Consider the following 27826-nt stretch of genomic DNA (forward strand, 5'->3'; position numbering starts at 1 on the left):
CTACAAAAGGGTGAGTGTGTCTGTAGTACACTGCACAGCATGTCAACACGTGAAATCTTTTTTAGACATTGTGTGTTCAACTGTACAGTATGGAAATACTTTTTAAGTAACATATATACCTGACAGAAGTGTAGAAACAGATCAAAACAAATCTCATAGGTCACACACACGTGGTTAGCAGATGTTATTGGTCACATGGTTAGCAGATGTTAATGGTCACATACACATGGTTAGCAGATGTTAATGGTCACATACACATGGTTAACAGATGTTATTGGCCACATACACATGGTTAGCAGATGGTATTGGTTACACACACCTGGTTAACAGATGTTATTGGCCACATACACATGGTTAGCAGATGGTATTGGTCACATGGTTAGCAGATGTTATTGGTCACATGGTTAGCAGATGTTACTGGTTACACACACCTGGTTAACAGATGTTATTGGCCACATACACATGGTTAGCAGATGGTATTGGTCACATGGTTAGCAGATGTTATTGGTCACATGGTTAGCAGATGTTACTGGTTACACACACCTGGTTATCAGATGTTATTGGCCACATACACATGGTTAGCAGATGTTATTGGTCACATACACATGGTTAGCAGATGTTATTGGTCACATGGTTAGCAGATGTTATTGGTCACATACACATGGTTAGCAGATGTTATTGGTCACATACACATGGTTAGCAGATGTTATTGGTCACATACACATGGTTAGCAGATGTTATTGGTCACATGGTTAGCAGATGTTATTGGTCACATGGTTAGCAGATGTTATTGGTCACATACACATGGTTAGCAGATGTTATTGGTCACATGGTTGGCAGATGTTATTGGTCACATACACATGGTTAGCAGATGTTATTGGTCACATGGTTAGCAGATGTTATTGGTCACATACACATGGTTAGCAGATGTTATTGGTCACATGGTTAGCAGATGTTAATGGTCACATACACATGGTTATCAGATGGTATTGGTCACATGGTTAGCAGATGTTATTGGTCACATACACATGGTTAGCAGATGTTATTGGTCACATGGTTAGCAGATGTTATTGGTCACATACACATGGTTATCAGATGGTATTGGTCACATGGTTAGCAGATGTTATTGGTCACATACACATGGTTAGCAGATGTTATTGGTCACATGGTTAGCAGATGTTAATGGCCACATACACATGGTTAGCAGATGTTATTGGTCACATGGTTAGCAGATGTTATTGGTCACATGGTTAGCAGATGTTAATGGTCACATACACATGGTTAGCAGATGTTATTGGTCACATGGTTAGCAGATGTTATTGGTCACATGGTTAGCAGATGTTATTGGTCACATGGTTAGCAGATGTTATTGGTCACATACACATGGTTAGCAGATGTTAATGGTCACATACACATGGTTAGCAGATGTTATTGGTCACATGGTTAGCAGATGTTATTGGTCACATGGTTAACAGATGTTATTGGTCACATACACATGGTTAGCAGATGTTATTGGTCACATACACATGGTTAGCAGATGTTATTGGTCACATGGTTAGCAGATGTTATTGGTCACATGGTTAGCAGATGTTATTGGTCACATGGTTAGCAGATGTTAATGGTCACATACACATGGTTAGCAGATGTTATTGGTCACATGGTTAGCAGATGTTATTGGTCACATGGTTAGCAGATGTTATTGGTCACATACACATGGTTAGCAGATGTTAATGGTCACATACACATGGTTAGCAGATGTTAATGCGAGTGTAGCGAAATGCTTGTGCTTCTAGTTCCGACAAGTGCAGTAATATTCTAACAAGTAATCTAACAATTCCACAACAACTACCTAATACACACAAGTGTAAAGAGATGGAATAAGAATATGTACATATACACATATGGATGGGCCCTGACCTAGCAGCATAGATGAGATGCAATAGATGGTATAACATACAGTATATACATCTGGGATGAGTAGTGCAAGATATGTAATTATTAAAGTGATCATTATTAATCATTATTAAAGTGGCATTAATAAAGTGACTAGTGGTCCATTTGTTAGAGTGGACAATGATTTCAAGTCTGTGTGTAGGCAGCAGCCTCTCTGTGCTAGTGATGGCTATTTAACAGTCTGATGGCTTTGAGATAGAAGCTGTTTTTCAGTCTCTCGGTCCCTGCTTTGATGCACCTGTACTGACCTCGCCTTCTGGATGATAGCGGGGTGAACAGGCAGTGGCTCGGATGGTTGTTGTCCTTGATGATCTTTATGGCCTTCCTGTGACATCGGGTGGTGTAGGTGTCCTGGAGGGCAGGTAGTTTTCCTCCGGTGATGCGTTGTGCAGACCTCACCACCCTCTGGAGAGCCTTGCGGTTGTGGGCGGTGCAATTGCCATACCAGACTGTGATACAGCCCGACAGAATGCTCTCAATTGTGCATCTGTAGAAGTTTGTGAGGGTTTTAGGTGACAAGCCAAATTTCTTCAGCCTCCTGAGGTTGAAGAGGCGCTGTTGCGTCTGCTTCACCACGCTGTCTGTGTGGGTGGACCATTTCAGTTTGTCCGTGATGTGTACGCCGAGTAGCAGAAGTGTAGAAACAGATATGCCTAACAGAAGTGTAGTGTAATTGTGACGTTCAATTCATGCTGTGGCAATTTAGTATGGGTAAATCTGTTGCTGTTCATATGCACTCGGTCTGTGTCTGTTCTCTGACGTGTGTCTTTGTGCCTCTCTCCATGTGCCTCTCCAGATTGACGAGGTAACTGCCCCACTGATCGCCAGCCTGATCATATGCACCAGCTAAGCTATGGAAATAATTTATGGAACTGTTAAAGCTAGGATTGACACATTCCTTAGACATTAGACACTAGCATGGACACGTTCTTTAGGACTCAGGCTAAGACTCAGATGCAGACACAGGAGGTGGATAGTACGAGTCTCAGAGTTTATAATAGTACAAGGGGCAGGCAAGTCAAGACAGGCAAAGGGGCGTAATCCAAATCAGAGTCAGGCAGGATCAGGATCAGAACAGGCAGAAAGGTCAGAACTTACACGCTGGTAGGACTTGGCGGGACAAGGGAGGGAGGGAAGGGAAGGGAAGGAAGGGAAGGGAAGGACGCTGGTAGGACTTGGCGGGACAAGACGAACTTGGAACAGACAAACAAAAAACGTAGGTATTAATACACAGGAGATCATGTGGACAAATGGGAGACACCTGGAGGGGGGTGGAGACAAGCACAAGACAGGTGAAACAGATCAGGGTGAGACAAGACATTAGACACGAGGATTGACACATTCTTTAGACATTAGACACTAACTACATGATTCTTAGTATCATATAGGACACGTAGAAGTAAGACATGAATAATTGACAGAGAAATTCAGTCCAAGCTGTGGTTGAGATGAAGGAGCCACAACAGATGAAGGATCCGTCCATGCTCCAGCTCCGGCAGGCTTAGAAGACTGCAGTTACAATAGCCAACAATAGAGGGTGCTGTTGTCCCACAGATCTGACATGCAACAATCATATCACGCTCAACATTTACCCAAATACTTTATTTTATGGTAGTAGTAGATTATATTTCACTGACTCAAGTTAGCATGTGATATTCAGCTTAACCATGTTAGCATGTTAGCATGTTCTATCCAGGGGGATATTCAGCTTAACCATGTTAGCATGTTAGCATGTTATATCCAGGGGGATATTCAGCTTAACCATGTTAGCATGTTCTATCCAGGGGGATATTCAGCTTAACCATGTTAGCATGTTAGCATGTTCTATCCAGGGGGATATTCAGTTTAACCATGTTAGCATGTTAGCATGTTCTATCCAGGGGGATATTCAGCTTAACCATGTTAGCATGTTAGCATGTTCTATCCAGGGGGATATTCAGCTTAACCATGTTAGCATGTTAGCATGTTCTATCCAGGGGGATATTCAGCTTAACCATGTTAGCATGTTAGCATGTTCTATCCAGGGGGATATTCAGCTTAACCATGTTAGCATGTTCTATCCAGGGGGATATTCAGCTTAACCATGTTAGTATGTTATATCCAGGGGGATATTCAGCTTAACCATGTTAGCATGTTAGCATGTTCTATCCAGGGGGATATTCAGCTTAACCATGTTAGCATGTTAGCATGTTCTATCCAGGGGGATATTCAGCTTAACCATGTTAGCATGTTCTATCCAGGGGGATATTCAGCTTAACCATGTTAGCATGTTAGCATGTTCTATCCAGGGGGATATTCAGCTTAACCATGTTAGCATGTTCTATCCAGGGGGATATTCAACTTAACCATGTTAGCATGTTAGCATGTTCTATCCAGGGGGATATTCAGCTTAACCATGTTAGTATGTTAGCATGTTCCATCCAGGGGGATATTCAGCTTAACCATGTTAGCATGTTAGCATGTTCTATCCAGGGGGATATTCAGCTTAACCATGTTAGCATGTTAGCATGTTATATCCAGGGGGATATTCAGCTTAACCATGTTAGCATGTTATATCCAGGGGGATATTCAGCTTAACCATGTTAGCATGTTAGCATGTTATATCCAGGGGGATATTCAGCTTAACCATGTTAGCATGTTAGCATGTTCTATCCAGGGGGATATTCAGCTTAACCATGTTAGCATGTTAGCATGTTCTATCCAGGGGGATATTCAGTTTAACCATGTTAGCATGTTAGCATGTTCTATCCAGGGGGATATTCAGCTTAACCATGTTAGCATGTTAGCATGTTCTATCCAGGGGGATATTCAGCTTAACCATGTTAGCATGTTAGCATGTTCTATCCAGGGGGATATTCAGCTTAACCATGTTAGCATGTTAGCATGTTCTATCCAGGGGGATATTCAGCTTAACCATGTTAGCATGTTAGCATGTTCTATCCAGGGGGATATTCAGCTTAACCATGTTAGCATGTTAGCATGTTCTATCCAGGGGGATATTCAGCTTAACCATGTTAGCATGTTCTATCCAGGGGGATATTCAGCTTAACCATGTTAGTATGTTATATCCAGGGGGATATTCAGCTTAACCATGTTAGCATGTTAGCATGTTCTATCCAGGGGGATATTCAGCTTAACCATGTTAGCATGTTAGCATGTTCTATCCAGGGGGATATTCAGCTTAACCATGTTAGCATGTTCTATCCAGGGGGATATTCAGCTTAACCATGTTAGCATGTTAGCATGTTCTATCCAGGGGGATATTCAGCTTAACCATGTTAGCATGTTCTATCCAGGGGGATATTCAACTTAACCATGTTAGCATGTTAGCATGTTCTATCCAGGGGGATATTCAGCTTAACCATGTTAGTATGTTAGCATGTTCCATCCAGGGGGATATTCAGCTTAACCATGTTAGCATGTTAGCATGTTCTATCCAGGGGGATATTCAGCTTAACCATGTTAGCATGTTAGCATGTTATATCCAGGGGGATATTCAGCTTAACCATGTTAGCATGTTATATCCAGGGGGATATTCAGCTTAACCATGTTAGCATGTTAGCATGTTATATCCAGGGGGATATTCAGCTTAACCATGTTAGCATGTTAGCATGTTCTATCCAGGGGGATATTCAGCTTAACCATGTTAGCATGTTAGCATGTTCTATCCAGGGGGATATTCAGCTTAACCATGTTAGCATGTTCTATCCAGGGGGATATTCAGCTTAACCATGTTAGTATGTTATATCCAGGGGGATATTCAGCTTAACCATGTTAGCATGTTAGCATGTTCTATCCAGGGGGATATTCAGCTTAACCATGTTAGCATGTTAGCATGTTCTATCCAGGGGGATATTCAGCTTAACCATGTTAGCATGTTATATCCAGGGGGATATTCAGCTTAACCATGTTAGCATGTTCTATCCAGGGGGATATTCAGCTTAACCATGTTAGCATGTTCTATCCAGGGGGATATTCAGCTTAACCATGTTAGCATGTTCTATCCAGGGGGATATTCAGCTTAACCATGTTAGCATGTTAGCATGTTCTATCCAGGGGGATATTCAGCTTAACCATGTTAGCATGTTCTATCCAGGGGGATATTCAGCTTAACCATGTTAGCATGTTAGCATGTTATATCCAGGGGGATATTCAGCTTAACCATGTTAGTATGTTAGCATGTTCCATCCAGGGGGATATTCAGCTTAACCATGTTAGCATGTTAGCATGTTCTATCCAGGGGGATATTCAGCTTAACCATGTTAGCATGTTAGCATGTTATATCCAGTGTGTATAGCTCTATCAGGGAGGAATATTCAGATGACCCATGTTAGCATGTTATATCCAGTGTGTATAGCTCTATCAGGGGGGAATATTCAGATGACCCATGTTAGCATGTTAGCATGTTATATCCAGTGTGTATAGCTCTATCAGGGAGGAATATTCAGATGACCCATGTTAGCATGTTATATCCAGTGTGTATAGCTCTATCAGGGGGGAATATTCAGATGACCCATGTTAGCATGTTAGCATGTTATATCCAGTGTGTATAGCTCTATCAGGGAGGAATATTCAGATGACCCATGTTAGCATGTTATATCCAGTGTGTATAGCTCTATCAGGGGGGAATATTCAGATGACCCATGTTAGCATGTTAGCATGTTATATCCAGTGTGTATAGCTCTATCAGGGAGGAATATTCAGATGACCCATGTTAGCATGTTAGCATGTTATATCCAGTGTGTATAGCTCTATCAGGGAGGAATATTCAGATGACCCATGTTAGCATGTTATATCCAGTGTGTATAGCTCTATCAGGGGGGAATATTCAGATGACCCATGTTAGCATGTTAGCATGTTATATCCAGTGTGTATAGCTCTATCAGGGAGGAATATTCAGATGACCCATGTTAGCATGTTATATCCAGTGTGTATAGCTCTATCAGGGAGGAATATTCAGATGACCCATGTTAGCATGTTATATCCAGTGTGTATAGCTCTATCAGGGAGGAATATTCAGATGACCCATGTTAGCATGTTAGCATGTTATATCCAGTGTGTATAGCTCTATCAGGGAGGAATATTCAGATGACCCATGTTAGCATGTTATATCCAGTGTGTATAGCTCTATCAGGGAGGAATATTCAGATGACCCATGTTAGCATGTTAGCATGTTATATCCAGTATGTATAGCTCTATCAGGGAGGAATATTCAGATGACCCATGTTAGCATGTTATATCCAGTGTGTATAGCTCTATCAGGGAGGAATATTCAGATGACCCATGTTAGCATGTTAGCATGTTATATCCAGTATGTATAGCTCTATCAGGGAGGAATATTCAGATGACCCATGTTAGCATGTTAGAATGTTATATCCAGTGTGTATAGCTCTATCAGGGAGGAATATTCAGATGACCCATGTTAGCATGTTAGCATGTTATATCCAGTATGTATAGCTCTATCAGGGAGGAATATTCAGATGACCCATGTTAGCATGTTATATCCAGTGTGTATAGCTCTATCAGGGAGGAATATTCAGATGACCCATGTTAGCATGTTAGCATGTTATATCCAGTATGTATAGCTCTATCAGGGAGGAATATTCAGATGACCCATGTTAGCATGTTAGCATGTTATATCCAGTGTGTATAGCTCTATCAGGGAGGAATATTCAGATGACCCATGTTAGCATGTTAGCATGTTATATCCAGTGTGTATAGCTCTATCAGGGAGGAATATTCAGATGACCCATGTTAGCATGTTATATCCAGTGTGTAGAGCTCTATCAGGGAGGAATATTCAGATGACCCATGTTAGCATGTTATATCCAGTGTGTATAGCTCTATCAGGGAGGAATATTCAGATGACCCATGTTAGCATGTTATATCCAGTATGTATAGCTCTATCAGGGAGGAATATTCAGATGACCCATGTTAGCATGTTAGCATGTTATATCCAGTGTGTATAGCTCTATCAGGGAGGAATATTCAGATGACCCATGTTAGCATGTTATATCCAGTGTGTATAGCTCTATCAGGGAGGAATATTCAGATGACCCATGTTAGCATGTTATATCCAGTATGTATAGCTCTATCAGGGAGGAATATTCAGATGACCCATGTTAGCATGTTAGCATGTTATATCCAGTGTGTATAGCTCTATCAGGGAGGAATATTCAGATGACCCATGTTAGCATGTTATATCCAGTGTGTATAGCTCTATCAGGGAGGAATATTCAGATGACCCATGTTAGCATGTTATATCCAGTGTGTATAGCTCTATCAGGGAGGAATATTCAGATGACCCATGTTAGCATGTTAGCATGTTATATCCAGTATGTATAGCTCTATCAGGGAGGAATATTCAGATGACCCATGTTAGCATGTTATATCCAGTGTGTATAGCTCTATCAGGGAGGAATATTCAGATGACCCATGTTAGCATGTTAGCATGTTATATCCAGTATGTATAGCTCTATCAGGGAGGAATATTCAGATGACCCATGTTAGCATGTTAGAATGTTATATCCAGTGTGTATAGCTCTATCAGGGAGGAATATTCAGATGACCCATGTTAGCATGTTAGCATGTTATATCCAGTATGTATAGCTCTATCAGGGAGGAATATTCAGATGACCCATGTTAGCATGTTATATCCAGTGTGTATAGCTCTATCAGGGGGGAATATTCAGATGACCCATGTTAGCATGTTAGCATGTTATATCCAGTATGTATAGCTCTATCAGGGAGGAATATTCAGATGACCCATGTTAGCATGTTAGCATGTTATATCCAGTGTGTATAGCTCTATCAGGGAGGAATATTCAGATGACCCATGTTAGCATGTTATATCCAGTGTGTATAGCTCTATCAGGGGGGAATATTCAGATGACCCATGTTAGCATGTTAGCATGTTATATCCAGTATGTATAGCTCTATCAGGGAGGAATATTCAGATGACCCATGTTAGCATGTTATATCCAGTGTGTATAGCTCTATCAGGGAGGAATATTCAGATGACCCATGTTAGCATGTTATATCCAGTGTGTATAGCTCTATCAGGGAGGAATATTCAGATGACCCATGTTAGCATGTTAGCATGTTATATCCAGTGTGTATAGCTCTATCAGGGAGGAATATTCAGATGACCCATGTTAGCATGTTATATCCAGTGTGTAGAGCTCTATCAGGGAGGAATATTCAGATGACCCATGTTAGCATGTTAGCATGTTATATCCAGTGTGTATAGCTCTATCAGGGGGGAATATTCAGATGACCCATGTTAGCATGTTAGCATGTTATATCCAGTGTGTATAGCTCTATCAGGGAGGAATATTCAGATGACCCATGTTAGCATGTTATATCCAGTGTGTATAGCTCTATCAGGGAGGAATATTCAGATGACCCATGTTAGCATGTTAGCATGTTATATCCAGTGTGTATAGCTCTATCAGGGAGGAATATTCAGATGACCCATGTTAGCATGTTAGCATGTTATATCCAGTGTGTATAGCTCTATCAGGGAGGAATATTCAGATGACCCATGTTAGCATGTTATATCCAGTGTGTATAGCTCTATCAGGGAGGAATATTCAGATGACCCATGTTAGCATGTTAGCATGTTATATCCAGTATGTATAGCTCTATCAGGGAGGAATATTCAGATGACCCATGTTAGCATGTTAGCATGTTATATCCAGTATGTATAGCTCTATCAGGGAGGAATATTCAGATGACCCATGTTAGCATGTTAGCATGTTATATCCAGTGTGTAGAGCTCTATCAGGGAGGAATATTCAGATGACCCATGTTAGCATGTTATATCCAGTGTGTATAGCTCTATCAGGGAGGAATATTCAGATGACCCATGTTAGCATGTTATATCCAGTGTGTAGAGCTCTATCAGGGAGGAATATTCAGATGACCCATGTTAGCATGTTATATCCAGTGTGTAGAGCTCTATCAGGGAGGAATATTCAGATGACCCATGTTAGCATGTTAGCATGTTATATCCAGTGTGTAGAGCTCTATCAGGGAGGAATATTCAGATGACCCATGTTAGCATGTTATATCCAGTGTGTATAGCTCTATCAGGGAGGAATATTCAGATGACCCATGTTAGCATGTTATATCCAGTGTGTATAGCTCTATCAGGGAGGAATATTCAGATGACCCATGTTAGCATGTTAGCATGTTATATCCAGTGTGTAGAGCTCTATCAGGGAGGAATATTCAGATGACCCATGTTAGCATGTTATATCCAGTATGTATAGCTCTATCAGGGAGGAATATTCAGATGACCCATGTTAGCATGTTATATCCAGTATGTATAGCTCTATCAGGGAGGAATATTCAGATGACCCATGTTAGCATGTTAGCATGTTATATCCAGTGTGTAGAGCTCTATCAGGGAGGAATATTCAGATGACCCATGTTAGCATGTTAGCATGTTATATCCAGTGTGTATAGCTCTATCAGGGAGGAATATTCAGATGACCCATGTTAGCATGTTAGCATGTTATATCCAGTGTGTAGAGCTCTATCAGGGAGGAATATTCAGATGACCCATGTTAGCATGTTAGCATGTTATATCCAGTGTGTATAGCTCTATCAGGGAGGAATATTCAGATGACCCATGTTAGCATGTTAGCATGTTATATCCAGTATGTATAGCTCTATCAGGGAGGAATATTCAGATGACCCATGTTAGCATGTTATATCCAGTGTGTATAGCTCTATCAGGGAGGAATATTCTTAACCTAATTCTCCTAACCTGACACGTTAATTCTCCTAACCTTAACCTAATTCTCCTAACCTGACACATTAATTCTCCTAACCTGACACATTAATTCTCCTAACCTTACCCTAATTCTCCTAACCTGACACGTTAATTCTCCTAACCTTAACCTAATTCTCCTAACCTGACACATTAATTCTCCTAACCTTAACCTAATTCTCCTAACCTGACACGTTAATTCTCCTAACCTGACACATTAATTCTCCTAACCTTAACCTAATTCTCCTAACCTTAACGTAATTCTCCTAACCTGCTACTAAAAGTCAGTGATTGTCAATTCCGGCAGACTTGCCCTGAGAGTAGTGTGAATATCCACTAATATGATACAATGTCTATTTTTGTCAGACATCAACGAATGACGCCACAGAGAAGGATGCGTTGCAGCCTGGCAGCAAGATTGTTGCCGCGGGATACGCGCTCTATGGTAGCGCCACCTTGGTTGCCCTCTCCACCGGACAGGGCCTCAACTTCTTTATGCTGGACCCTGTGAGTTTGTGGAAGTAATAGCCCCATATTCAAAGTTCATTTACAGGAGTTTACTTAGCGCAGGGCAATCCACCACCCACCCTGAGCAACAGCGTTTACTCAGACTATCGAGGACAGAGATAGAGGACAGAGGACAGAGACAGAGGCAGAGGACAGAGACAGAGGACATAGAGAGGACAGAGACAGAGAGGACAGAGACAGAGGACAGGGACAGAGAGGACAGAGACAGAGGACACAGAGAGGACAGAGACAGAGGACATAGAGAGGACAGAGACAGAGGACATAGAGAGGACAGGGACAGAGAGGTCAGAGACAGAAGAGAAACAGAGTAAAAAGACAGACAGAGGACAGTGACAGAGGACAGGGACAGAGGACAGGGACAGAGGACAGGGACAGAGTACAGTGACAGAGTACAGTGACAGAGGACAGTGACAGAGGACAGGGACAGAGGACAGTGACAGAGACAGAGGACAGTGACAGAGGACAGTGACAGAGGACAGGGACAGAGGACAGGGACAGGAGACATCAACGAGACAGAGGCCAGTGTCGGTAAAGGCCAGTGTCGGTAAAATAACAAGTGAATGTCCTTAACTGTGTTGTTTGGTTTCCAGGCGATTGGAGAGTTTATCCTGACAGAGAAAAATGTGAAGATCAAGCCCAAAGGAAAGATCTACAGTCTGAACGAGGGATATGCCAAATACATGCACCCATCCATCAACGAGTACCTGAAGCACAAGAAATACCCAGAGGTACACACACACACACACACACACACACACACAGACACACAGACACAGACACAGACACAGACACAGACACAGACACAGACACAACACACAACACACAACACACAACACACAACACACAACACACAAGACACAAGACACACACACACACAGACAGACAGACAGACAGACAGACAGACAGACAGACAGACAGACACACAACACACACACAAGACAGACAGACAGACAGACAGACAGACAGACAGACACACACACACACAAACGTGATCATCACCTGACACCTTGAGTTTTGGAACCACACATAACTTTTAGTGATCTTCCATTTCCCCATTAAACACACTAGCCTTATGTATTCTTGCTGACAGTGAGTCCAGTAGTCAGTTACTCTCACCTCGCGGTACCTCTCACTAACTCATACTACAGGTAAAAGGGGGCCGAACACAAACCCATTCACATCGAGGAGGCTGTAGTGGTGCGGGTCGAGAGTTTCAAGTTCCTTGGCGTCCACATCACCAACAAACTATCATGTTCAAGCTCACCAAGAAAGTTGTGAAGATGGCACGACAGATTTTTGCAATGTTACGAAGATGGAGAAAAGCTGTCCTTGAAACAGTCTTGATATGTTCGTCAAAAGAGAGATCAGGGTCCAGAGTAACGCCGAGGTCCTTCACAGTTTTATTTGAGACGACTTTACAACCTTTGTTTCTTGGGACCTAGAACTAGCATCTCTGTTTTGTCCGAGTTTAAAAGTAAAACATTTGCCGCCATCCACTTCCTTATGTCTGAAACACAGGCTTCCAGGGAGGGCAATTTTGGGGCTTCACCATGTTTCATCTAAATGTACAGCTGTGTATCGTCTGCATAGCAGTGAAAGTTAACATGTTTCCAAATGACATCACCAAAAGGTAAAATATATAGTGAAAACAATAGTGGTCCTAAAACGGAGCCTTGAGGAACACCGAAACTTACAGTTGATTTGTCAGAGGACAAACAATCCACAGAGACAAACTGATATCTTTCCGACAGATAAGATCTAAACCAGGCCAGAACTTGTCCGTGTAGACCAATTTGGGTTTCCAATCTCTCCAAAATAATGTTGTGATCAATGGTGTCAAAAGAAACGGTCCAGGAGCACGAGGACAGATGCAGAGCCTTGGTCTGACGCCATTAAAAGGTCATTCACCAACTTCACGAGGGCAGTCTCGGTGCTATGATGGGGTCTAAAACCAGACTGAAGCGTTTCGTATACATTGCTTGTCTTCAGGAAGGCAGCGAGTTGCTGTGCAACAGTTTTTTCTAAACATTATGAGAGGAACGGGAGATTCGATTTAGGCCGATAGTGTTTCATATTTTCTGGGTCTGGGTTTGGCTTTTTCAAGAGAGGCTTTATCACTGCCACTTTTAGTGAGTTTGGTACACATCCGGTGGATAGGGAGGCGTTCATTGTGTTCAACATAGGAGGGCCAAGCACAGGAAGCAGCTCTTTCAGTAGTTTAGTAGGAATAGGATCGAGTAGCACGGCTTTAGATAATCCTTGGTTGGGGTCTAAGCAAATTATTTGTTGCGATTGCAAACTTAATAAATGTTGGACAAAACCCACTGAGTCGATGATGGCTCCGAAAGCTTTTTCGAGTGGGTCGGTGGACTTTTCCATGTGAATATTAAAATCACCAAAAATTTGAATTTTATCTGCCATGACTACAAGGTCCGACAGGATTTCAGGGAACTCAGTGAGGAACGTTGTATACGGCCCAGGAGGCCTGTAAACAGTACCTATAAAATGTTATTGAGTAGCCTGCATAGATTTCATGACTAGAAGCTCAAAAGACGCAAATGCTGTAGTTTTTGTTTGTTGTAAATTGACATTTGCTGTCGTAAATGTTAGCAACACCTCCGTCTTTAAGGGATGCGCGGGGGATATGGTCACTTATGTAAGCAGGAGGAGAGGCCTCATTTAACAGTAAATAGACTTAAACAATGTTTCAGGCCAATCACATCAAGATTATGATCAGAGATTAGTTCATTGACTATAACTGTCTTTGAAGTGAACTATCTAACATTAAGTAGCCCTATTTTGAGATGTGAGATATCACAATCTCTTTCAGTAATGACAGGAGTGGAGGAGGTCTTTATCCTAGTGAGATTGCTAAGGCGAACACCGCCATGTTTAGTTTTGCCCAACCTAGGTCGAGGCACAGACACGGTCTCAATGGGGATGGCTGAGCTGACTACACTGACTATGCTAGTGGCAGGCTCCACTAAACTGGCAGGCTGGCTAACAGCCTGCTGCCTGGCCCCAGCCTCAAACTCAGGTCATGTGCATACTTAACTGACCCTCTCTGCCCATTCATCGCCATTTACCCGTTGTTGTCTTAGCTCTCCTGATCAACACCCGTGATTCTCTAATGTCAATATGCCTTGTCTACTGCTGTCTCAGTTAGTACATATTGTTTCTCTGGAGGCACCAGTTAAGCTAGGTGAGGTCTCCGCATGTGTGGGGGGGTGGGACAAAAAAGCAATCGAAGGCATGTTGAGCGGGACTGGGGGCTCTACGGTGAAATTAAACAATCTCTCTCATCGTCACTCAACGTCTAGGTTTACCTTCACTGTACTCACATCCTACCATACTCTTGTCTGTACATTATGCCCTGAATCTTTTCTACCGAGAAATCTGCTCCTTTTAATCTCTGTTCACAACGCACTAGACGACCAGTTCTTATAGCCTTTAGCCATACCCTTATCCTACTCCTCCTCTGGTGATGTAGAGGTTAACCCAGGCCCTGTAGCCCCCAGTACCACACCTATTCCCCAGGTGCTCTCATTTGTTGACTTCTGTAACCGTAAAAGCCTTGGTTTCATGCATGTTAACATCAGAAGCCTCCTCCCTAAGTTTGTTTTACTCAATGCTTTAGCACACTCCACCAACCCTGATGTCCTTGCCGTGTCTGAATCCTGACTTAGGAAGGCCACCAAAAATTCAGAAATGTCCATCCTCAACTACAACATTTTCCGTCAAGATAGAACTTCCAAAGGTGGCAAAGTTACATTCTACTGCAGAGGTATCCTACAGTGTTCTGTCTTACTATCCAGGTCTGTGTCCAAACAGTTTGAGCTTCTACTTTTAAAATTCCTCCTTTCCAGAAACAAGTCTCTCACTGTTGCCGCTTGTTATAGACCACCTTCTGCCCCCAGCTGTGCCCTGGACACCATATGTGAATTGATTGCCCCCCATTTCTCTTCAGAGTTTGTACTGTTAGGTCATATCCTAAACTGGGATATGCTTAACACCCCGTCTGTCCCACAATCTAAGATAGATGCCCTTAATTAATCTCACACAAATTATCAAGGAACCTACCAGGTACAACCCTAAATCTGTAAACACGGGCACCCTCATAGATATCATCCTGACCAACCTGCCCTCTAAATACACCTCTGCTGTCTTCAACCAGGATCTCAGCGATCACTGCCTCATTGCCTGCGTGCGTAAAGGGTCCACGGTCAATTGACCACCCCTCATCACTGTCAAACGCTCCGAAAAACACTTCAGCGAGCAGGCCTTTCTAATCGACCAGGCCTGAGTATCCTGGAAGGATATTGACCTCATCCCGTCAGTAGAGGATGCCTGGTTATTCTTTAAAAGTGCTTTCCTCTCCATCTTAAATAAGCATGCCCCATCTAAAAAATGTAGAACTAAGAACAGATATAGCCCTTGTTTCACCCCAGACTTGACTGCCCTTGACCAGCACAAAAACATCCTGTGGCGTACCGCATTAGCATCGAATAGCCCCCGCGATATGCATTCAGGGAAGTTAGGAACCAATATACACAGTCAGTTAGGAAAGCAAAGGCTAGCTTTTTCAAACAGAAATTTGCACTGTAAAGTCCATGGAGAATAAGAGCACCTCCTCCCAGCTGCCCACTGCACTGAGGATAGGAAACACTGTAAAGTCCATGGAGAATAACAGCCGTGTGGCTCAGTTGGTAGAGCATGGCGCTTGCAACACCAGAGTTGTGGGTTCAATTCCCACAGGGGGACCAGGATGAATATGTATGAACTTTCCAATTTGTAAGTCGCTCTGGATAAGAGCGTCTGCTAAATGACTTAAATGTAAATGTAAATGTTCTCCCATCTGCCCACTGCACTGAGGCTAGGAAACACTGTCTCCACCAATAAACACCTCGCGGCACAATGCCTCTCCCCTATTGGACCTAGATAGTTTGTGTGTGTATGCATTGATATGTAGGCTACGTGTGGCTTTTAAAATGTATGTAGTTCTGTCCTTGAGCTGTTCTTGTCTAATGATGTTCTGTATTATGTGTCATGTTCTGTGTGGAACCCCCAGGAAGAGTAGCTGCTGCTTTTGCAACAGCTAATGGGGATCTTAATAAAATACCAAAATTGCATATTTCCCAGCAGGCTTTTCAAGTGAATGTGAGAGATGTCCACCCATGACCATGTTTGTTAGTGACAGAGACATAGTTGTTACATTAATACAATTTCAGCAATGGATCCTTCACCAAGTGACTGCCTAAGCGAATGTATTTTAATTGAAATTTAACCTGTTGTGACTGTACATTATACATTTCAGAAGGCCTTTAGTTATGGCCCAGTTGTCCTCAACATCGTGTTCTGAAAATCCTGACTCATCAGACCTGCAAGTCACAATCCAGCCAGAGGGAGGATATCCAACAATTGGAATATTGTATCCCCCACCACCGGCATTCAGCCTGACTGCTGTCGTGAAGGACTTGACAACCAATAAATTACCTAAACTATGTAAACTGGACCATCTTAGTAACAGGTGCAATACGTCCAACCCCTTACAGATTGGATTAGAAACATTTAAGTTATTATTCTTTGTATAGTATAAGATTAATGAATCAATGTGCATGCAGAAACATTCTAAAAATCAACCTGCAACAAAGCATCCTGGGAAATATGATAAAGAGGCCCTTCAACATATTTTTTCACTCCGAGAGTTAACGGAAATTAACTCAACACAGTCGATTAACAAGAACACCACGCAGTGTTGATACCACTGGTGTTAACCCCACTAGAATCAACACTCAGTTAACACTGAGATTTTAACACTTGCTAATTTGCTGTGTAGCTGTGCATAGCCTCCTGTTGTTTGCTACTGTAGTAGCTTCATCTACGGCTCTGAGAAAACAGATATGGATGTGAAGGTATCAATCAAAGTTGTTTTGATAACAGTGTATGGTGATAAGAGTGAGTTCAGTGTCTGATGGCGTTGTCTCTGCCCCTATAGGACGGTAGCGCCCCCTACGGAGCGAGGTACGTGGGATCTATGGTGGCAGACGTCCATCGCACCATCGCATATGGAGGGATCTTCATGTACCCTGCCAATGAAAAGAGCCCTAAGGGAAAGGTAGGTTTAACCCTTGACCTCTAACCCCTAACTCCTGACCTTTAGCCCTAACCCTATCAACAAGAAGAGCCCCAAGGGCTAGGTAGGTTTAACACTCTCTTATCCAGAGTCATTTAGCAGACACTCTCTCATCCAGAGTCATTTAGCAGACGCTCTCTCATCCAGAGTCATTTTGCAGACGCTCTCTCATCCAGAGTCATTTAGCAGACACTCTCTCATCCAGAGTCATTTAGCAGACGCTCTCTCATCCAGAGTCATTTTGCAGACACTCTCATCCAGAGTCATTTAGCAGACACTCTCTTATCCAGAGTCATTTAGCAGACGCTCTCTTATCCAGAGTCATTTAGGAGACACTCTCTTATCCAGAGTCATTTAGCTGACACTCTCTTATCCAGAGTCATTTAGCTGACACTCTCTTATCCAGAGTCATTTAGCAGACGCTCTCTTATCCAGAGTCATTTAGCAGACACTCTCTCATCCAGAGTCATTTAGCTGACACTCTCTTATCCAGAGTCATTTAGCAGACACTCTCTCATCCAGAGTCATTTAGCAGACACTCTCTTATCCAGAGTCATTTAGCAGACACTCTCTTATCCAGAGTCATTTAGGAGACACTCTCATCTAGAGTCATTTAGCTGACACTCTCTTATCCAGAGTCAGGAGGAGTGTCTGCTAGTGTGAGGAGGGGGTGGAGTGTGTGGAGGAGCGGGGTGACATGAGAGAACATGGGAAGGTTCAAAACTAGGGTTGGCTGCAGTGTTCTCAATAAGTTGCAGGGGTTTGATGGCACAAGCGGCGAGCCCAGCCAACAGTGAGTTGCAGTAGTCCAGACGACAGGTGCCTGGATTAGGACCTGCGCCACTTCCTGTGTGAGGGAAGGTCGTACTCTACGGATGTTGTGGAGCATGAACCTGCATGAACCTGCATGAACCTGCATGAACCTGCATGAACCTGCATGAACCTGCATGAACCTGCATGAACCTGCATGAACCTGCATGAACCTGCATGAACCTGCATGAACCTGCATGAACCTGCATGAACCTGCATGAACCTGCAGGAGCGGGTCACTGCTTTGACGTTTGCAGAGAACGACAGGGTGCTGTCCAGGGTCACGCTGAGGTTCTTTGTACTCTGGGAGGGCGACACTGTGGAGTTGTCAACCGTGATGTAGAGATCTTTAAGCGGGCAGGCCTTCTCTGGGATGTAGAGGTCTTTAAGCGGGCAGGCCTTCTCTGGGATGTAGAGGTCTTTAAGCGGGCAGGCCTTCTCTGGGATGTAGAGGTCTTTAAGCGGGCAGGCCTTCTCTGGGATGTAGAGGTCTTTAAGCGGGCAGGCCTTCTCTGGGATGTAGAGGTCTTTAAGCGGGCAGGCCTTCTCTGGGATGTAGAGGTCTTTAAGCGGGCAGGCCTTCTCTGGGATGTAGAGGTCTTTAAGCGGGCAGGCCTTCTCTGGGATGTAGAGGTCTTTAAGCGGGCAGGCCTTCTCTGGGATGTAGAGGTCTTTAAGCGGGCAGGCCTTCTCTGGGATGTAGAGGTCTTTAAGCGGGCAGGCCTTCTCTGGGATGTAGAGGTCTTTAAGCGGGCAGGCCTTCTCTGGGATGTAGAGATCTTTAAGCGGGCAGGCCTTCTCTGGGATGTAGAGGTCTTTAAGCGGGCAGGCCTTCTCTGGGATGTAGAGGTCTTTAAGCGGGCAGGCCTTCTCTGGGATGTAGAGGTCTTTAAGCGGGCAGGCCTTCTCTGGGATGTAGAGGTCTTTAAGCGGGCAGGCCTTCTCTGGGATGTAGAGGTCTTTAAGCGGGCAGGCCTTCTCTGGGATGTAGAGGTCTTTAAGCGGGCAGGCCTTCTCTGGGATGTAGAGGTCTTTAAGCAGGCAGGCCTTATCTGGGATGTAGAGGTCTTTAAGCGGGCAGGCCTTCTCTGGGATGTAGAGGTCTTTAAGCGGGCAGGCCTTCTCTGGGATGTAGAGGTCTTTAAGCGGGCAGGCCTTCTCTGGGATGTAGAGGTCTTTAAGCGGGCAGGCCTTCTCTGGGATGTAGAGGTCTTTAAGCGGGCAGGCCTTCTCTGGGAGGAAGAGGTCTTTAAGCGGGCAGGCCTTTCCCTGGGAGGAAGAGCAGCTCCTTCTTGTCGAGGTTGAGCTTGAGGTGGTGGGCCGACATCCAAGCTGAGATATCTGCCAGGCACGCAGAGATGCGTCTCGCCACCTGGGTGTTAGAAGGGGGGAAGTAGTTGAGTGTCATCCGCATAGCAATGATAGGAGAGACCATGTGAGGATATAGCTGTAGTAATATCATTATAGCTGTAGTAATACCATTATAGCTGTAGTAATACCATTACAGCTGTAGTAATACCATTACAGCTGTAGTAATACCATTACAGCTGTAGTAATACCATTATAGCTGTGGTAATACCATTACAGCTGTAGTAATACCATTACAGCTGTGGTAATACCATTACAGCTGTAGTAATACCATTACAGCTGTGGTAATACCATTACAGCTGTGGTAATACCATTACAGCTGTGGTAATACCGTTACATCTGTAGTAATTATGTTACAGCTGTGGTAATACCATTACAGCTGTAGTAATACCATTATAGCTGTAGTAATACCATTACAGCTGTAGTAATACCATTACAGCTGTAGTAATACCATTATAGCTGTAGTAATACCATTATAGCTGTAGTAATACCATTATAGCTGTAGTAATATCATTATAGCTGTAGTAATACCATTATAGCTGTAGTAATACCATTACAGCTGTAGTAATACCATTATAGCTGTAGTAATACCATTACAGCTGTAGTAATACCATTACAGCTGTGGTAATACCATTACAGCTGTAGTAATACCATTACAGCTGTGGTAATACCATTACAGCTGTGGTAATACCATTACAGCTGTGGTAATACCGTTACATCTGTAGTAATTATGTTACAGCTGTGGTAATACCATTACAGCTGTAGTAATACCATTATAGCTGTAGTAATACCATTACAGCTGTAGTAATACCATTACAGCTGTAGTAATACCATTACAGCTGTAGTAATACCATTATAGCTGTAGTAATACCATTATAGCTGTAGTAATACCATTATAGCTGTAGTAATATCATTATAGCTGTAGTAATACCATTATTGCTGTAGTAATACCATTATAGCTGTAGTAATACCATTATAGCTGTAGTAATATATTACAGCTGTAGTAATACCATTATAGCTGTAGTAATACCATTATTGCTGTAGTAATACCATTATAGCTGTAGTAATACCATTATAGCTGTAGTAATACCATTATAGCTGTAGTAATACCATTACAGCTGTAGTAATACCATTATAGCTGTAGTAATACCATTATAGCTGTAGTAATACCATTATAGCTGTAGTAATACCATTATAGCTGTAGTAATACCATTATAGCTGTAGTAATACCATTACAGCTGTAGTAATACCATTATAGCTGTAGTAATACCATTATAGCTGTAGTAATACCATTACAGCTGTAGTAATACCATTATAGCTGTAGTAATACCATTATAGCTGTAGTAATACCATTACAGCTGTAGTAATACCATTATAGCTGTAGTAATACCATTACAGCTGTAGTAATACCATTATAGCTGTAGTAATACCATTATAGCTGTAGTAATACCATTACAGCTGTAGTAATATCATTATAGCTGTGGTAATTATGTTACAGCTGTAGTAATACCATTACAGCTGTAGTAATACCATTATAGCTGTAGTAATACCATTACAGCTGTAGTAATACCATTACAGCTGTAGTAATACCATTATAGCTGTAGTAATACCATTACAGCTGTAGTAATACCATTACAGCTGTAGTAATACCATTACAGCTGTAGTAATACCATTACAGCTGTAGTAATACCATTACAGCTGTAGTAATACCATTACAGCTGTAGTAATACCATTACAGCTGTAGTAATACCATTACAGCTGTAGTAATACCATTACAGCTGTAGTAATACCATTACAGCTGTAGTAATACCATTACAGCTGTAGTAATACCATTATAGCTGTAGTAATATCATTATAGCTGTAGTAATATATTATAGCTGTAGTAATACCATTACAGCTGTAGTAATACCATTATAGCTGTAGTAATACCATTACAGCTGTGGTAATACCGTTACAGCTGTGGTAATACCGTTACATCTGTAGTAATTATGTTACAGCTGTGGTAATACCATTACAGCTGTAGTAATACCATTATAGCTGTAGTAATACCATTACAGCTGTAGTAATACCATTACAGCTGTAGTAATACCATTATAGCTGTAGTAATACCATTATAGCTGTAGTAATACCATTATAGCTGTAGTAATACCATTACAGCTGTAGTAATACCATTATAGCTGTAGTAATACCATTATAGCTGTAGTAATATATTATAGCTGTAGTAATACCATTACAGCTGTAGTAATACCATTATTGCTGTAGTAATACCATTATAGCTGTAGTAATACCATTACAGCTGTAGTAATACCATTATAGCTGTAGTAATACCATTATAGCTGTAGTAATACCATTATAGCTGTAGTAATACCATTATAGCTGTAGTAATACCATTATAGCTGTAGTAATACCATTATAGCTGTAGTAATACCATTATAGCTGTAGTAATACCATTATAGCTGTAGTAATACCATTACAGCTGTAGTAATACCATTATAGCTGTAGTAATACCATTATAGCTGTAGTAATACCATTACAGCTGTAGTAATACCATTATAGCTGTAGTAATACCATTATAGCTGTAGTAATACCATTACAGCTGTAGTAATACCATTATAGCTGTAGTAATACCATTACAGCTGTAGTAATACCATTATAGCTGTAGTAATACCATTATAGCTGTAGTAATACCATTACAGCTGTAGTAATATCATTATAGCTGTAGTAATACCATTATAGCTGTAGTAATATCATTATAGCTGTAGTAATACCATTATAGCTGTAGTAATACCATTATAGCTGTAGTAATACCATTATAGCTGTAGTAATACCATTATAGCTGTAGTAATACCATTACAGCTGTAGTAATACCATTATAGCTGTAGTAATACCATTACAGCTGTAGTAATAGTGTTGTAGAGGCTCTCCGGCTATGGGGAAACCGGGCCCAGGTCTCTCTGGCTATGGGAAACCGGGCCCAGGTCTCTCTGGCTATGGGGAAAACGGGCCCAGGGCTCTCTGGCTATGGGGAAACAGGGCCCATGTCTCTCTGGCTATGGGGGAAACGGGCCCAGGTCTCTCTGGCTATGGGGGAAACGGGCCCAGGGCTCTCTGGCTATGGGGAAACAGGGCCCAGGTCTCTCCGGCTATGAGAAACAGGGCCCAGGTCTCTCTGGCTATGGGGAAACAGGGCCCAGGTCTCTCTGGCTATGGGGAAACCGGGCCCAGGTCTCTCTGGCTATGGGGGAAACGGGCCCAGGTCTCTCTGGCTATGGGGGAAACGGGCCCAGGGCTCTCCGGCTATGGGGAAAACGGGCCCAGGGCTCTCTGGCTATGGGGAAACAGGGCCCAGGTCTCTCCGGCTATGAGAAACAGGGCCCAGGTCTCTCTGGCTATGGGGAAACAGGGCCCAGGTCTCTCTGGCTATGGGGAAACAGGGCCCAGGTCTCTCTGGCTATGGGGAAACCGGGCCCAGGTCTCTCTGGCTATGGGGAAACAGGGCCCAGGTCTTTCTGGCTATGGGGAAAACGGGCCCAGAGCTCTCTGGCTATGGGGAAAACGGGCCCAGGTCTCTCTGGCTATGGGGAAACCGGGCCCAGGGCTCTCTGGCTATGGGGAAAACGGGCTCAGGGCTCTCTGGCTATGGGGAAAACGGGCCCAGGGCTCTCTGGCTATGGGGAAACCGGGCCCAGGGCTCTCTGGCTATGGGGAAGGAAAGTAATGAAAGGTATAAATGGCTAGTCCAGTTAAGAAGCGGTGTATCACTCCTTCACATTCCCCTAATCTTGGTGTGTGTATTCCTCTCCCTTCCCTAGCTGCGTTTGCTGTACGAGTGCAACCCCATCGCCTTCCTGATCGAGCAGTGTGGAGGCGTGGCGACTACGGGAGAAGGGCGTGTCCTAGACGTGGTTCCAACCAACATCCACCAGCGAGTTCCGTTTATTGTGGGTTCTCCTGATGACGTCAACGAGTACCTGGACTTTGTCAAGAAGCACAAGTAGAACAACAACAAAACTTGAATAAAAGATAAATACCAACAACAACAAAAAAACATGAGTAACTACAATTCTGTCCATCGGCAAGAAGAGCAAATGGCACCCTCTTCTTTATATAGCGCACTGCTTTTGACCAGGGCCCATATTTCAGCATTCAGATATTCCACTCTTCCTATTCATGGAACCCTATCCTCACCTCTACTAGAACCAGAACTCTGACAGCTGTTTGTCTCATGCCGTTTCCTTCCTCCTTATTTAGGCTCACGTCATACTCTAGAGAGCAGCCTGCCCGTAGTGAGACAGAGTATCAATAATGTCCACCCTAAAGCCAAACTAACCTGAGGTATTGAGAGACATCTTCAATGCTCAGCAGTGCACCATGAGATCGGGCTGACTTGTCTGTGTTTTGTGACGTGTGCTAAAGATTAGACTGCGCTGCCAACGGTCCACCCTGGCAATCAGAGTTTTGATCAGAGAGAGAAGGAAAGGAGGGGAAGAAGGAAATAGAGACAAAGCTAAGTCGGCATAAAGCAGAGACAAGGTCCAGATAAAGTAGGAGTTACTTTCATAGAAACTACACCATAACACTGATCTAGGTCTGATAAACAACAAGCTCCTCTCCAACTAGGAACTACACCATAACACTGATCTAGGTCTGATAAACAACAAGCTCCTCTCCAACTAGGAACTACACCATAACACTGATCTAGGTCTGATAAACAACAAGCTCTTCTCCAACTAGGAACTACACCATAACACTGATCTAGGTCTGATAAACAACAAGCTCCTCTCCTCTCCAACTAGGAACTACACCATAACACTGATCTAGGTCTGATAAACAACAAGCTCCTCTCCAACTAGGAACTACACCATAACACTGATCTAGGTCTGATAAACAACAAGCTCCTCTCCTCTCCAACTAGGAACTACACCATAACACTGATCTAGGTCTGATAAACAACAAGCTCCTCTCCAACTAGGAACTACACCATAACACTGATCTAGGTCTGATAAACAACAAGCTCCTCTCCTCTCCAACTAGGAACTACACCATAACACTGATCTAGGTCTGATAAACAAGCTCCTCTCCTCTCCAACTAGGAACTACACCATAACACTGATCTAGGTCTGATAAACAACAAGCTCCTCTCCAACTAGGAACTACACCATAACACTGATCTAGGTCTGATAAACAACAAGCTCCTCTCCTCTCCAACTAGGAACTACACCATAACACTGATCTAGGTCTGATAAACAACAAGCTCCTCTCCAACTAGGAACTACACCATAACACTGATCTAGGTCTGATAAACAACAAGCTCCTCTCCAACTAGGAACTACACCATAACACTGATCTAGGTCTGATAAACAACAAGCTCCTCTCCTCTCCAACTAGGAACTACACCATAACACTGATCTAGGTCTGATAAACAACAAGCTCCTCTCCTCTCCAACTAGGAACTACACCATAACACTGATCTAGGTCTGATAAACAACAAGCTCCTCTCCAACTAGGAACTACACCATAACACTGATCTAGGTCTGATAAACAACAAGCTCCTCTCCAACTAGGAACTACACCATAACACTGATCTAGGTCTGATAAACAACAAGCTCCTCTCCAACTAGGAACTACACCATAACATTGATCTAGGTCTGATAAACAACAAGCTCCTCTCCTCTCCAACTAGGAACTAGACCATAACACTGATCTAGGTCTGATAAACAACAAGCTCCTCTCCAACTAGGAACTACACCATAACACTGATCTAGGTCTGATAAACAACAAGCTCCTCTCCAACTAGGAACTACACCATAACACTGATCTAGGTCTGATAAACAACAAGCTCCTCTCCAACTAGGAACTACACCATAACACTGATCTAGGTCTGATAAACAACAAGCTCCTCTCCAACTAGGAACTACACCATAACACTGATCTAGGTCTGATAAACAACAAGCTCCTCTCCAACTAGGAACTACACCATAACACTGATCTAGGTCTGATAAACAACAAGCTCCTCTCCAACTAGGAACTACACCATAACACTGATCTAGGTCTGATAAACAACAAGCTCCTCTCCAACTAGGAACTACACCATAACACTGATCTAGGTCTGATAAACAACAAGCTCCTCTCCAACTAGGAACTACACCATAACACTGATCTAGGTCTGATAAACAACAAGCTCCTCTCCTCTCCAACTAGGAACTACACCATAACACTGATCTAGGTCTGATAAACAACAAGCTCCTCTCCAACTAGGAACTACACCATAACACTGATCTAGGTCTGATAAACAACAAGCTCCTCTCCAACTAGGAACTACACCATAACACTGATCTAGGTCTGATAAACAACAAGCTCCTATCCAACTAGGAACTACACCATAACACTGATCTAGGTCTGATAAACAACAAGCTCCTCTCCTATCCAACTAGGAACTACACCATAACACTGATCTAGGTCTGATAAACAACAAGCTCCTCTCCAACTAGGAACTACACCATAACACTGATCTAGGTCTGATAAACAAGCTCCTCTCCTCTCCAACTAGGAACTACACCATAACACTGATCTAGGTCTGATAAACAACAAGCTCCTCTCCTCTCCAACTAGGAACTACACCATAACACTGATCTAGGTCTGATAAACAACAAGCTCCTCTCCAACTAGGAACTACACCATAACACTGATCTAGGTCTGATAAACAACAAGCTCCTCTCCTCTCCAACTAGGAACTACACCATAACACTGATCTAGGTCTGATAAACAACAAGCTCCTATCCAACTAGGAACTACACCATAACACTGATCTAGGTCTGATAAACAACAAGCTCCTCTCCTCTCCAACTAGGAACTACACCATAACACTGATCTAGGCCTGATAAACAACAAGCTCCTCTCCAACTAGGAACTACACCATAACACTGATCTAGGTCTGATAAACAACAAGCTCCTCTCCAACTAGGAACTACACCATAACACTGATCTAGGTCTGATAAACAACAAGCTCCTCTCCTCTCCAACTAGGAACTACACCATAACACTGATCTAGGTCTGATAAACAACAAGCTCCTCTCCTCTCCAACTAGGAACTACACCATAACACTGATCTAGGTCTGATAAACAACAAGCTCCTCTCCAACTAGGAACTACACCATAACACTGATCTAGGTCTGATAAACAACAAGCTCCTCTCCTCTCCAACTAGGAACTACACCATAACACTGATCTAGGTCTGATAAACAACAAGCTCCTCTCCTCTCCAACTAGGAACTACACTATAACACTGATCTAGGTCTGATAAACAACAAGCTCCTCTCCAACTAGGAACTACACCATAACACTGATCTAGGTCTGATAAACAACAAGCTCCTCTCCAACTAGGAACTACACCATAACACTGATCTAGGTCTGATAAACAACAAGCTCCTCTCCAACTAGGAACTACACCATAACACTGATCTAGGTCTGATAAACAACAAGCTCCTCTCCTCTCCAACTAGGAACTACACCATAACACTGATCTAGGTCTGATAAACAACAAGCTCCTCTCCAACTAGGAACTACACCATAACACTGATCTAGGTCTGATAAACAACAAGCTCCTCTCCAACTAGGAACTACACCATAACACTGATCTAGGTCTGATAAACAACAAGCTCCTATCCAACTAGGAACTACACCATAACACTGATCTAGGTCTGATAAACAAGCTCCTCTCCAACTAGGAACTACACCATAACACTGATCTAGGTCTGATAAACAACAAGCTCCTCTCCAACTAGGAACTACACCATAACACTGATCTAGGTCTGATAAACAACAAGCTCCTCTCCAACTAGGAACTACACCATAACACTGATCTAGGTCTGATAAACAACAAGCTCCTCTCCAACTAGGAACTACACCATAACACTGATCTAGGTCTGATAAACAACAAGCTCCCCTCCAACTAGGAACTACACCATAACACTGATCTAGGTCTGATAAACAACAAGCTCCTCTCCAACTAGGAACTACACCATAACACTGATCTAGGTCTGATAAACAACAAGCTCCTATCCAACTAGGAACTACACCATAACACTGATCTAGGTCTGATAAACAACAAGCTCCTCTCCTATCCAACTAGGAACTACACCATAACACTGATCTAGGTCTGATAAACAACAAGCTCCTCTCCAACTAGGAACTACACCATAACACTGATCTAGGTCTGATAAACAAGCTCCTCTCCTCTCCAACTAGGTACTACACCA

At 42.9% G+C, this 27826-nt stretch overlaps 1 protein-coding gene across 1 annotated transcript in view; it reads left to right on the plus strand.

The window, feature by feature from the left end:
* Positions 1 to 23607, plus strand: part of fbp2 (fructose-1,6-bisphosphatase 2) — a 61448-nt gene extending 37841 nt beyond the window's left edge. The window contains exons 4-9 of the mRNA XM_055918668.1: positions 1 to 10; positions 2750 to 2758; positions 11096 to 11236; positions 11848 to 11985; positions 17253 to 17372; positions 23381 to 23607. The exon at positions 1 to 10 is cut by the window's left edge and continues 83 nt beyond it. Of these exons, the coding sequence (XP_055774643.1) occupies positions 1 to 10; positions 2750 to 2758; positions 11096 to 11236; positions 11848 to 11985; positions 17253 to 17372; positions 23381 to 23566 (604 nt within the window). The 3' untranslated portion in view covers positions 23567 to 23607. The remainder of the gene's footprint in view (positions 11 to 2749; positions 2759 to 11095; positions 11237 to 11847; positions 11986 to 17252; positions 17373 to 23380) is intronic.
* Positions 23608 to 27826: the final 4219 nt, after the last annotated feature.

This window comes from Salvelinus fontinalis, chromosome 4 (genome assembly GCF_029448725.1).
Source record: "Salvelinus fontinalis isolate EN_2023a chromosome 4, ASM2944872v1, whole genome shotgun sequence".
Classification (NCBI taxonomy): Eukaryota; Metazoa; Chordata; class Actinopteri; order Salmoniformes; family Salmonidae; genus Salvelinus; species Salvelinus fontinalis.